Source organism: Hyperoodon ampullatus, assembly GCF_949752795.1.
Source record: "Hyperoodon ampullatus genome assembly, chromosome: 2".
Classification (NCBI taxonomy): Eukaryota; Metazoa; Chordata; class Mammalia; order Artiodactyla; family Ziphiidae; genus Hyperoodon; species Hyperoodon ampullatus.
The window spans coordinates 176,808,399-176,820,447 of NC_136915.1; the positions used below are offsets into that span (position 1 = coordinate 176,808,399).

The 12,049-nt window shown below is 50.5% G+C and overlaps 1 protein-coding gene across 4 annotated transcripts in view; it reads right to left on the reverse strand.

Moving 5' to 3' along the window:
• Positions 1-12,049, reverse strand: part of CNIH3 (cornichon family AMPA receptor auxiliary protein 3) — a gene marked incomplete at both ends in the record, with an annotated part of 117,805 nt that overhangs the window by 4,741 nt on the left and 101,015 nt on the right. For 3 of the 4 annotated variants that reach the window (XM_079697082.1, XM_079697083.1, XM_079697081.1), the window contains one exon: positions 3,942-4,054. In XM_079697082.1, coding sequence (XP_079553208.1) covers positions 3,942-4,054 — 113 coding nt within the window. Of the gene's footprint in view, positions 1-3,941; positions 4,080-12,049 lie in introns of all 4 variants that reach the window. The other variant, XM_079697080.1, reaches the window with a different exon arrangement.

The following is a 12,049-nucleotide window of genomic DNA, read 5'->3' on the forward strand; positions in this document are numbered from 1 at the left end:
GCTGCCTGGTGTCCCTGTACCGGAGCTCTACCATGAACGTTAATTATTTGGATTAAACGTTAATTACTTTTGGGTTATCCTACTCCCAGACCCCCTTTTAGAATCCTGAATACTCCGGGAGGGACATTATATTCCCACTTGAGTGTGGAGTAATTTACAGGTAATTTTCTTCTTGATGGAAGGACCCAGAACAGCAAACAGAATATTGGCCATCACGGGGAGAGAGCGGCCCCCGAGGGAAACTGGGTAAACCAAAGGGCAGTGGGAGGAGAGAGGTGAACGCAGACTTCGCCTTCTTCAAAACATCACCTCAGCTCAACGCAAACCAGCCTTGCTCCCGGAAGGAGAGAGACTCTCCCACGGCGCTGTGTGAGACCTTGGGAAGTGGTCAGGCAGGAGGCAAGTCCTGTCCCTGAGGCTGTCCCTCTGGCCCTCACCAGATTGCTGCCCCCAGGGCCTCAGCCAGGGCCTCATTCAAAGCTGGAGAACAAAGCGCAGCTGAAATCGCGCAGCGGGCTGTTCTTTTTGTCAGTCTGGTAATGGAATCAGGAGGCCGGGTGCAAATGAGTGGCTCCTGTGAGGTTCTGGGACAGGCCGTGGTCCTCGAGTGACAGCGGGGACCAGACGAGTGGTCTGACGGGCTTAATCACATCGGCTTTGAAGAGCATCCCTGTAACGTAGCTACTCACAGAGCTGGTATTTCAGTTCCCTCTTCACCTGCTTCAAAGGACTGCACTGACATTATCTGTCATCCACGCTATGCAGAGAGGAAATCGCAAGCCAGATTCAATGACATCTGCCAGCTCACAGCCCTCCAGGCCACTCATCTCTCTTCTGCCCAGGAGCAGATTTCACAACCTATTTGCTTTTGCTGCGGCCTTGTTCCCAGGAGGCCTCAATAAGTGGAGGAAGGGGTGGCAGGGTGGCTGAGTGGCCCAGTGCACAGAGCCAGGGCCCTGAGGCCCACCCGTCACCAGACTGAGATTCCTCAGGTCAACTGTTAACCTCTCTGAGCCTCAACTTTCTCATCTGCAATATGGGACTGAAACTGCCTACTCCAAAGGGCTGTTGTGACAATTGTGTGAGGTGATGGGTCCAAAAAAATCTCAAAGAACAGGTACTGAACAAAAGTTCTGCAGTTCTACTTGTATTTAAGCAAACGGGGAGCTAGGGCAGAGGGGGCTTTATATGCACTAGAAACATCGCTCGGCTGGACCTTTGGAAACGAGGGGGAAGCAGAAATGAAATAGAGGGGTTTCAAGGACTCTGATTTTTATTTTTTCTTTTCTTTTTTTTTTTTTTTGTGGCCACACCACGCAGCATTCAGACCAGGGATTGAACCCGCGCCCCCTGCAGTAGAAGCGCTGAGTCTTAACCACTGAACCCCCAGGGAAATCAGGACTCTTATTTTTTAAAGGACACCTGCCCTCCTCACTCCTTTTTCTTTCATTTTCTGAGTACTTAACGAATTGCCAGAACTAGGCTAGACCCTGTCAGGGATTCAAAAAAGGAAGACAAGCTCCTACTGGCAAGGAGACTGCAGTCTCTCCCTTCTTTTACATGGAAACGTTCCAAGTTTAAGGACACAGCTGGCTCTCCCGCCCTCCCTTTTGGAGGAGTGATAACCCTAAGAAGCAGTGTACCAATCAAAGTTTTGTAAATTAACCACATTTCTGATACCTTGGATTGATGGCACACTATCTGAAGGACCTGGGATAAATTTGTTTTAGAAGGAGAAGAGCCAGCCCCTAGGTGACAAGGACATGGCCTGCAATTCATAGAGAGGTGGCCCTGCCATATCCCAGCTGAGTGATTCTGGGCCATGACGTAACCTTTGTGAGTCTTCGTAACCTGTGTGTAAAACAGGGAGGGGCAACCCCAAAGCACCCGTTTGCTGTGGATACCAGAGGAGGTAGGCATGGAAAGTCTCTGAGTGGGTAGGCAATACATTTCAACAGCATTATGCTGCTATGTGACTTCTCTCTAAATTCAGATTTTAGTAGGTTACCTTTACATAGAAGGACTTTGTTATGTAACTGAATCGGCTTATTTTCTCCCCCAACCTGCGTCCTGCTCTTGGTCACCTCACAGCCACCCAGCCTAGACACTCCCTCTCCCTCACCTCCTGCATCCAATTACTGGCCAAGGCATGTCCAGTTTACCGCTCCAAACCCTCTCCTTCTCTCTGCATTCCAACTTCCAACTTCAAGCCTCCAGACTCTCCACCTGGAATTTCATCAGAACTTCCTAACTGGATTTCGTCCTCAAAATTTCACCCTCCAACCCAGCCTTCCCACTGTCAGGGTCACCTTCCTAAAAATCGGATCAGGTGCTGCCACTTTCCTCCTCAAAACTTCTGAGAGGTATCCCTCTCCTACAGAATAAATTAACTCCAACTTTCTATCAAATCATTTCAGACCCTCCATACCTGATCCCCAGCTGTCAACCCCATCTCCGCTCCCTTCTATCTGAGAACCCCACATCCAAGCACACTGAGCAATCACTGTTCCCCAGACACACCAGGTGCTCTCTTACATCTGAGCAGGCTAGTCCCTTAACCTCGAATGTGCTTTTCCAGATTCCCCAGGGTCACACTTCCATTTCTCTACACTCCTACCTATGTTCCTTATATATCTGGTAAGAATCTATTTCCCTCTAGCACTAGGGTATATGTTCCTTGGGGGTAACGATTATCTTTTACATTCATCTTGGAAGCCCCCGTAATGTCTGGCATGTAGTATGTGTTCCATATGTTTGCTAAATGAAGGGGTGAATGTTCTAGATGTGACTAAATACAGGCTATATTGTATGCTGTAATGACAATGATTAAATGTTTGGGGGTCGAGGGGAAAGTGCGGTTACCTTATCTGCACATCTGCATTCTTGACTACTTTCGTATTCCCCCTCCCTGCCTCCTATACACCCACACGGTGACTCTCTTTTACCTAAATCACGTGATCTGATGCACGGTCTTAGCAGGGAAGAGATTTAAAATCAGAACAGTCCCAGAAAATCTAGCCCATATGGTAGGTGGGCTATTTTTATTAAGATATAATTCATCTGTCAAAAAAATTCACCTTTTTTTTTTTTTTTTTTGCGGTACGCGGGCCTCTCACTGCTGTGGCCTCTCCCGCTGCGGAGCACAGGCTCCGGACGCGCAGGCTCAGCGGCCATGGCTCACGGGCCCAGCCACTCCGCGGCATGTGGGATCCTCCCGGACCAGGGCACGAACCCGTGTCCCCTGCATCGGCAGGCGGACTCTCAACCACTGCGCCACCAGGGAAGCCCCAAAAAATTCACCTTTTAAAAGTATACAATTCAGCAGTTTTTCGTATATTCATAAGAGTTGTACAACCACCACCAGTATCTAATCTCAGAACATTTTCATCCCTTTCAAAAGAAAACAGTGTAGTCGCACCTCACTCCCTCTCCCTTCCAGCCCCTAGCAATCACCAATCTACTTTCTGTCTCTATAGATTTGCCTATTCTGGACATTGCATATAAATGGCCTTTTGTGACTGGCTTCTTTCACTTGTAATTTGTTCAGGCTTCACCCATGTTGTAGTGTGTATCAATACTTTATTTTGTTGCCCGATAAGATTCCATCGAAAGGATTTACCACATTGTGTTTATCCATTCATCTTCTGACGAACATTTGGGTTGTTTCTACTCTGCGGCTATTGTGAATAATGCTCTGGCTGCCTTTAATGCTGATCTGTGAGAGTTGAGGCTGTGGTTAGTGGAACCTACAGGAAGGGCCTTCCCTTACTGAATTATTGTCTGAGAGCAGCTTGCAAAGAAGGCTTTGAGGAAAGGGTCACCAAGGGAAGGGATGAGAGGAAGGCACTAAGTGGCTGGTCCATCTGGGGAGACATCGTCTCTGGAGGGCAGGCTGACCAAGCAGAAAAGGGAAAGGACAGGGCAGTCCCAAGCAGACTTACCTCCAGAAGTGATAGAAAAGTAGAGGGACATTCAGCCCCAGGGTGAGCCACTCCTGAGCACACAGGAACATGATGCAGAAGAGGCTGTGGATGGAGTATTCTGGCAGCACCAGCTGAAGAGGGAGCAGAGACACAGGCCTGCGTTAGAGGGAGGAAAAGTCACTCCTGCATCTATAGCGGCTGACGTCCGCCTGCCTGGACACTTCCTCTGACATGCTGGTGACACAGAGGTCCTCCCTGCAGCATCCCAGAGTCACTGCCCCTGGACTGTGACCCGTTTCTGCTAAGTTCTCCTCTTTAAGGTACCGGAGCCAGTTAATATATATATTCATTATGTGTATATACATATTCATATATATATGGGGGATAGCCTCTGTGTGTCATTTAGACCAGCGGTCCCCAACCTTTTTGGCACCAGGGACCAGTTTCATGGAAGACAATTTTCCATGGGGGGATGGTTCAGGCGCTAATGCGAGCGCTGGGGAGCGCTGGGGAGCGGCAGATGAAGCTTCCGCTCACTCGCCCGCTGCTCACCTCCTGCTGTGTGGCCCAGTTCCTAACAGGCCGCGGACCAGTACTGGTTTAGACCACGATGAATGCTTCGCTCCGTCTAGCAAATTCTAACCATCCTTCAAGGACCATCTCAAACAGCACTTTATAATGGAAGCTCGGCCCACACTACCCCACCTCACGTCACCCCACCCTGCAGCCCCACAGCATGCTTTCCGACCCTCACTCAGGGGGACTTTCCATAATGTGTCCACGATGGAGTCATTACCTTCTTTCCTACCCCTCGACACACACGGATCTACCCCACTAGTCTATGAGCCGTCTTGGCCAAGCTCTATTCTTTTCTCATCTCCATTTGCAAAGTGCTTTTTTGTACTTAGCAGAGACTGAACAAGTATTTGATAAAATGAATTGAACTGACCAAGTGCCTATGTTTGGAGCATGGTTGGCTGGCATTAGGGATACAGCCTGTGGTCACAAACCAAGATTTCTCTGGATGGGAAACAAACTGCCTTGAACTCTCCTATTTGGGGAAAGAACATGACTTTGGTCTCATTCATCTCTCACTTTAGTCAGATGAGCTAACCGCCCCAGATGGGAAATACAGTGGGGGACACACATTTGGAATAAATACATGCAGAGGCACAGGTGTTAAGAAATGCATTTTGTAACTAAGTGGCATCTTCTTCATTCTCAAGTCTAGTGAAGAATGAATTGCATTGACCCGCCTCTTAGAATTCTCGGGCAATAACCTGGAATCAACGTACAAGAGCCAGCGGTCCAGAGGCAGTGGCACAGTTCAGTGGGTGAACCGGCACAGCTAGCCCCTGTGAGCCTCAACGACCTGGTGGGAGGGGGTACGTCCCATCATTTCTCCTCACAGGACCTTGCAGCCATCCTTTCCAACCCCATCTGTGGCCAGCCAAGACACCACCTTACCTCCTCCCGTTCGAAGAGAAAGCCCCCTTTCTCAGCCTGCCAGCCCCAGGGGGTAGTGGCTGTGACCTCTACTATGCATGTCTCTACATTTTTTAATCATTGATTTCAGCCACTTAGGCCGAGGTAATTAACATGTTAAGAGACAGCCACCCCAGGCCTGGATCATCCCCGTCTCACAAATCTCTGACTGATTACAGTTTGGATCTCAGGTCCCTCTATTCAGCACCACTGTTTCTTCTCTCTTCGAGGCTTGATTTATAGCGGAAGCTGTAACCTGCTGAGCAGGGAGGATTTGTCACTGTCACCACACTGAGGAAAACTGATTAAGGGAGGCCAGCTGGGTCCAGAGGTGCCCCACCTACTGGGGGTGGGATCAAAGCTGCAGAATCCATGCTGCTCTTTGGGGTGGCTTCTCCCCAGCTGCCCCTTCCTGTCACTGAGCAGCATCCTTGCGGGTGCGAGGGCGAGGGTGCCCTTTACGTCCACACAGTGTTTCTCTCCCGCTTGCCCAGGCAGTCCCTGTCGCAATGGCAGGGGAGATTTATGGACCCAGTGAATGGGCCAGGCCATGAGCACCAGCCTTGACCGGCTGGCATTACTGCTGCCCTCCACACACTTCCCGTATCCGTCGTCGGGAAGGTGGGGCCAAAGGGCTGTGAGCAGAAACGGCTGGAGCATTTACCAGCCAATGCAAAGCGCTCCAGGCTCTCTCTCTCTCTCTGCCCTCTGACACAGCAAAACGCACTTAGGCTGGAGGGTCCTCCAGCACCCTGAAGCCATAAGTGAGGAGAAGCACGCTGGGGCAGCTGGTGGTGGACACCAAACATGAACAAGAAAGAAACTGGTGGGGTGTTTTTGGGTTTCTTTTGGCTGCCCCGCGGGGCATGAGGGATCTTAGTTCCCCAACCAGGGATCGAACCCGTGCCCCCTGCCATGGAAGCACGGAGCCCTGACCACCGGACCGCGTTCTAAGCTACTGAGATTTTGGAGTTGTTTCTTAACCACAGCGTGATTTAACCCATCGTGTGTGGTACAAAATGAGTAATCAGTGAGAAAAGCAAAGTGGTAATCATCCCTCTTTCTCCTTCCCCCGATCAGCCAGCCCGCCCTTCCTTTCACAAGCACTGGGCATGCTGAGGCAGGGGCTGCATGACCACCAGGCGGGCATAATGCTTATTCATTCGTGTGGGCAGTTGGACTAGCTGTCCCCTCCCAACCTTGCTCATCTCAGTTATACAAAGACCACCCCTGAATCTCCCCGGCCAACCACAGAAACGCTGAGGGGAGCACTGCCCGCCCGCCCTCCATCCTGAGTCATCCCCTCACACTGTGGAACACTGTTTCCTTCATAAGACAAGCTGTTGGAATGGTGTCAATCTCATTCTCTCATACAACAGAGGGACTGTTTCACGCAGGCCACAGTCTATTGAATTCCCGTGTCTTATTATGCCCTGCTTCACAGAGTTATAAATACTAAATAAGTGGTCTCAATACAGGTATTGTGGGGTTGCTGAAAAGACTGCAATTCACTCCAACCAGGGGGGCTCACAGAAGGTTTTGCGATCAAGGCGGAATCCAGGGAACTTGAAAGGATGAGTAAAACCTAATCATGCGAGGAAGCCAGAGGTCAGCATTCCAGGAAGAGGAACCGTGAGAACAAAAGCAGAGAGGTGACAGTCACCACCTGGGCGGGTTCTGCACAAGCCCATCTAAGACGGCCACTTACTCATCATTTAATGGATTAACGCCAGGCCTGATGTGGGTCAAGTTCTGGGTAAATGTTCATTTTATTCCCCTCCTGCTGGGACCCAGCCTTCTCATCCCCTGGTGCTGGAGCCTTTGTGTGTCACCATCATAAACTGAGGGGTGGGGGCCTGTCACGAGAGTATGATGACAACACAGCCTCCTCCCACTATCCCTTGCCCTGACGTACGCAGAAGTCCAATGTCAGGTGAAGCTCTCAGCGCACGCTAGCAAAGCTCAGACACTTGTCAGTGAAGACTTCAAAGATTTCACCCACTCCCCCGCTTCTTCCATCACTTCTAAGAGGATGGATGTGGCATCTGGGAAGGATCGCCTGTCCTGACTTCCTGCCCAGATTCTCGTCCTCAATTTTCATTTCCTGGCAGTCATTTCCATCCCAATAGTCCACAACCACCATGTGCTGAAAACTCACTCTCCTCCCAACACCTGTAACCTGTATCTCCTAAATTTCCGATTTCTGCTAATAATAGCCATCTCTGATTTCTCTGTCTCATCCACTTCCTCACCCGTCTGTTTCCAGATCTTGTCATTTCTTCTTCACAGCCACCTGGATCTGTTTTTCCTTTTTTATTTCTACAGCCCCTTACTGGTCTGAGCCCCTGCACATCCTCCCAAGGCGGTGCAGGAACCTTCTAGCAGGTTTCTGTCCCTGGACACTGCTCCCTCTGTCCAACAGAGCAGCTACGTCTTCTCCTCTGTAAGTGCCACATTCAGCTCCGCTCTAAGCTTTCATCCACAGCCTTGTTTTCCCGGAAATTTTATTTTATTTGTATTAAAAATATTTTATTCCTACTTATGCATCATCTCATTCATTCATGTATCCATTCATTCTCCGGCTTTAGCCCCCAAGTGATCTGCAGCTGACTGGTAACCTTTACCTATGATGGGAGAATACTATAATAATGTATCAATGTCTTATTTTATTGCTGTGGAGGACAGGGGTATCAGGAGGCAAAGGGAGAAGCTCTTCTAACCCCCAGAGGGAGAGGAAAGAGAGAGGGGATGCTTGGAGTGGAAGCAAAGGAATAAAGCTCCCTGGGGGAGAGCAGGGATTCCCTAAGACTGGGGAGGAGGGGGCGGTGAAGGCGGAGAAGTGGTGGCCAGCACCCTAGTGCTGGAGATGTGCTCCTGGCTCCCACCATGCATCCCGAGGGGGGAAAGGATTTGTGAGGGGCTGGTATAAGCATGGCTGGGACCAAACACCCTAAAAGTCAAGCCACAGAAGCCTAGGGGTAGGTTCCGGTGCTGAGTGTAGCTTGAAGGGAGTGGCAGCTGTGAGACCCAGAGATTCCACCCATCTCTCCGTGAACCCTGTTGACTCAGACAACAAGCTTTTCTGCTGTGATCACATTGGGCTAAAAATATTAGCCCACTATCTCAAAGTGTTACATAAATTCTTACCAGTTACATAACGATCGACTGTGTGATATTGAGAAAAGCAGCTAACCACGTTGAGCCTTATTTATCTCATCTGTAGATGCCAACATTTACAACCTACCAGCAAGGGTGCTAGAAGGGACACAGGGTGTCCTCTGACAGTGCTCTCAAAGGGGAAGAAGCCTCAAAGAAAGGAAGATGCCGTTATCGCGATGAATGCGATCATTGTAACTGTTAACAATCACATATGAGCTAGTTACCATTCTCAGGACTTGTCACTCTTACCCTGAAAGTCAGTGAAATGGCCCAGAACCAAATCTGGTTTCCCGATTCTCCATCCGGTCTCCTCTGACCCCACCCCCCACCCCGATTAAATCAGGCTTCCAGCTTTTCCAAGTGGAAAGGAAAACCAAGGGTCATTTAACAGCCTGCCTCTCAAACCATAAAAACCCCAATCCCCGCCTGTTTTCAAACAACAATAACCCAGTTCCCTTCGTTGTATTGTCCTGTATTGTTGTATCTGTCCTAAGGTTTATCTGCCCAGGAGCCGGTGAATATGAAAAAGAAGAAAAAGATAATGTCTCTTTCATTTGATTTCCCAGCCCACACCAAACTGGCCCTAAAACAGAGGAGCCCTTCTGGGATGAGCAGGGCGGAGGCGATCTTCTCAGAAATGTCCAGCATGGAGAGCCGTTCTCTATTTGTCCCCAAATGAACAACGGTGCACATGACTCACATCGGGAGGAGACAGCGGGAAGGAAGGACAGGATGGCAGCTTGGGAACCTGAGATTTTGCTAAATGGAAGACTGTGAGAAAAGCATCCAAGCGCTACCAGGAAACCTTATTCTGTCTGAGTCCCTTGCTAGAAGGCCACTTTCTCTTTAATTGCTCTGGGTAAAGCTCTCCTAGAGAGGGCGCTGCCTCACAGCAGTCAGGCAAGAGCCTGTACCAGCCTGGGGGTTGGGAGGGCAGGCCAGCCCTCCAGGGGCAAGGCTCCCTGCAGCCTCTGGTCCCTCCGGCTAAGAGCTGGCACCCCGACCTCAGATGGCATGACTAAGCGGGAACACCGGTTGGGCCGACTAGAGTGTTGCCTATTTGATGATGCTGGTATGTTAAACTGTTTGACCTCCTGGATTTTGCACAGTGCTTATCCAATATTTTAAAGGGGAGAGCGGATGACTCTGGTACATACTCAACAGAGAATCACCTAGTCTAGAATTGTAATTTAAAAAGTCACCATAACTTTGTGACCACCTAGAGGAGTGGGGTAGGGAGGGTGGGAGGGAGGGAGACGCAAGAGGGAGGAGATATGGGAACATATGTATATGTATAACTGATTCACTTTGTTATAAAGCAGAAACTGACACACCATTGTAAAGCAATTATACTCCAATAAAGATGTAAAAAAAAAATGTCACCATAAAACTGGGGGAGGGGAGGGCAGGATAAATCAGGAGTTTGAGATCAACAGATACACACTACTGTATATAAAATGAACAAGGACCTACTGTAGAGCACAGGGAACTATATTCAATATCTTGTAATAACCTATAATGGAAAAAAATCTGGAAAAAAAATATATGAATCACTTTGCTGTACACCTGAAACTAACACAACACTGTAAGAAAAAAAAGAGAACAAAAGTCACCATAAATTAGTCTGATGTGTGCTGACTGTATGCACACGAGGAACTGTGGACCTGGTTCTGTGACCTTCACTGCCAGCACGTCTCCTACATGCCTGGGCCAAGTATTGTTTCGACCTTGTCTCGGTCAGGATCAGAGCCTCATGGCTGATCCCAGGAGACTGAGCCAGGCCTCAGGGGAAATCAGTCACCGATCGATCATGTTCCCCACAGGCCTGTTACCCACAAACACAGGGTCAAGAGGGGTCGACAGCAAGGGAAGGAGATCCTGCCTGAGTGACCCAGGACGTGGAAACAGGAGCATTTTCCTTCCGGCCTGCAGAGGCCAGGAGTTCGGTGAGGGCACAGAGGTGGTGCGGGGAGCCACGGAGCGCTGCTTCCAGCCCCAGGGGGCTTCCTCTGCAGGCCTCCCATGTCCAACGCCATGGGGACCCCTGGCTTCTTCCCCCTCTCTCCACCCATCCTCCCTGAGCACGTTTAATCCACGCTGAGGAAGCTTCTGCAGCTTTCTTGACACCCACAGGGGCTCACTCTGCATGCGGAGAAGGCAACAGAGACAGGAAAAGGCCCAGGGAGAGAAGGTGCACGGCAAGCCCATACCCCCGCTGCCCACTGCTCCTGGCCACCTAGAGTGAGGAGGGCCCAGCTCACAGCTCGGCCCAGAGGCCCCCGTTGGGGCTTGGCTGTGCACTGACGTGCTGCAGACCCCGGCCCAGCCACCGTGGACCGCTCTGGCTCCCTGCCCAGACTCCCAGGAACTGCCTGACCCTTCCTGTCCTAACTGCTCCTCGGGGACCAGCTTCCACTCTGACCGACTCGCATGGGCTCCAGCACCCCTAGTCCCCCTGCCATTTCCCGTGGGCCCTCACCACCAGCTGTGCTGGGTGCCGGGGACACGGAAGGAAAAGCGTGCATGCACAACAGCATGAGGAAGGGGCTCCCTCCAGTCAAGTTCACAAGGGTCTCAGTTTCGCTTCTGGAGGAGAAGGAAACTGGGACAAGAAGTAACAGTACGGGTTTTGCTCGCTGCTCTACCGCCCTGGCACTCCCACTGGCCCTCCTCCTCCAGCCCGTGTCTTTAAGCCTCACCATCATCCAGCGGTGATTCCCAAACGTTACGGTACTTCCGAATCCCCCGGGAGTCTTGCTAAAACACAGATGGCTGGGCCCTACACCCAGTTTCAGATTCAGTAGGTCTGGGTGGGGCCTAAGAATCTGCCTTTCTAACCAGTTCCCAGGGGAAGCACTGAGAACCTTGTGCCTCCAGGTGTGGTCCCAGGACCGGCATCGCCAGCATCACCCGGGAGCTTGTTGGAAATACAGAAGTTAGGCTCCATCCCAGACGGCTGAATCAGAACCTGGTGGGTTTTAACAAAATCCCCAGGTGATTTATATGCACCTTAAAGTTTGAGAAATGACTGCTCAGCACTGAATCCCCAAAGAGGATCCTCCAGCCCCCTGTAGCAGAACTGCCTGGGACACTTAGTTTAAAATGCAGATTTCTGGGTGCCATACCCATCTGCTACAGATAAACTCTGTAGCCAGGAGTATGCATTTTTCAGAAGCATCCCAGGTGATTTTGTTAAATTTTTGAGCTGAGATTCATAGAGCAAACACACAGGGCAGAGGCTTCCATTCTGAAGACCCAGGGTCCCAGTGCCCCAGCAGGGCTGTGACAGTCTTGCACTCAGAGAGCAATGCTCACTAACTACTGCTCACAGACTTGAGTCTGGGCAGGTAGCATAGGCAGATAAGGGCAGTAGTGTTTGGCTCCTGGCTCGCCAAGCCACCACCATGTGGAAGAACACCCATGAAGCTCCCTTAGAACCCATGGCCATGGTCTCTGATCTTGAAGGGCTGGCCTTGGCATCT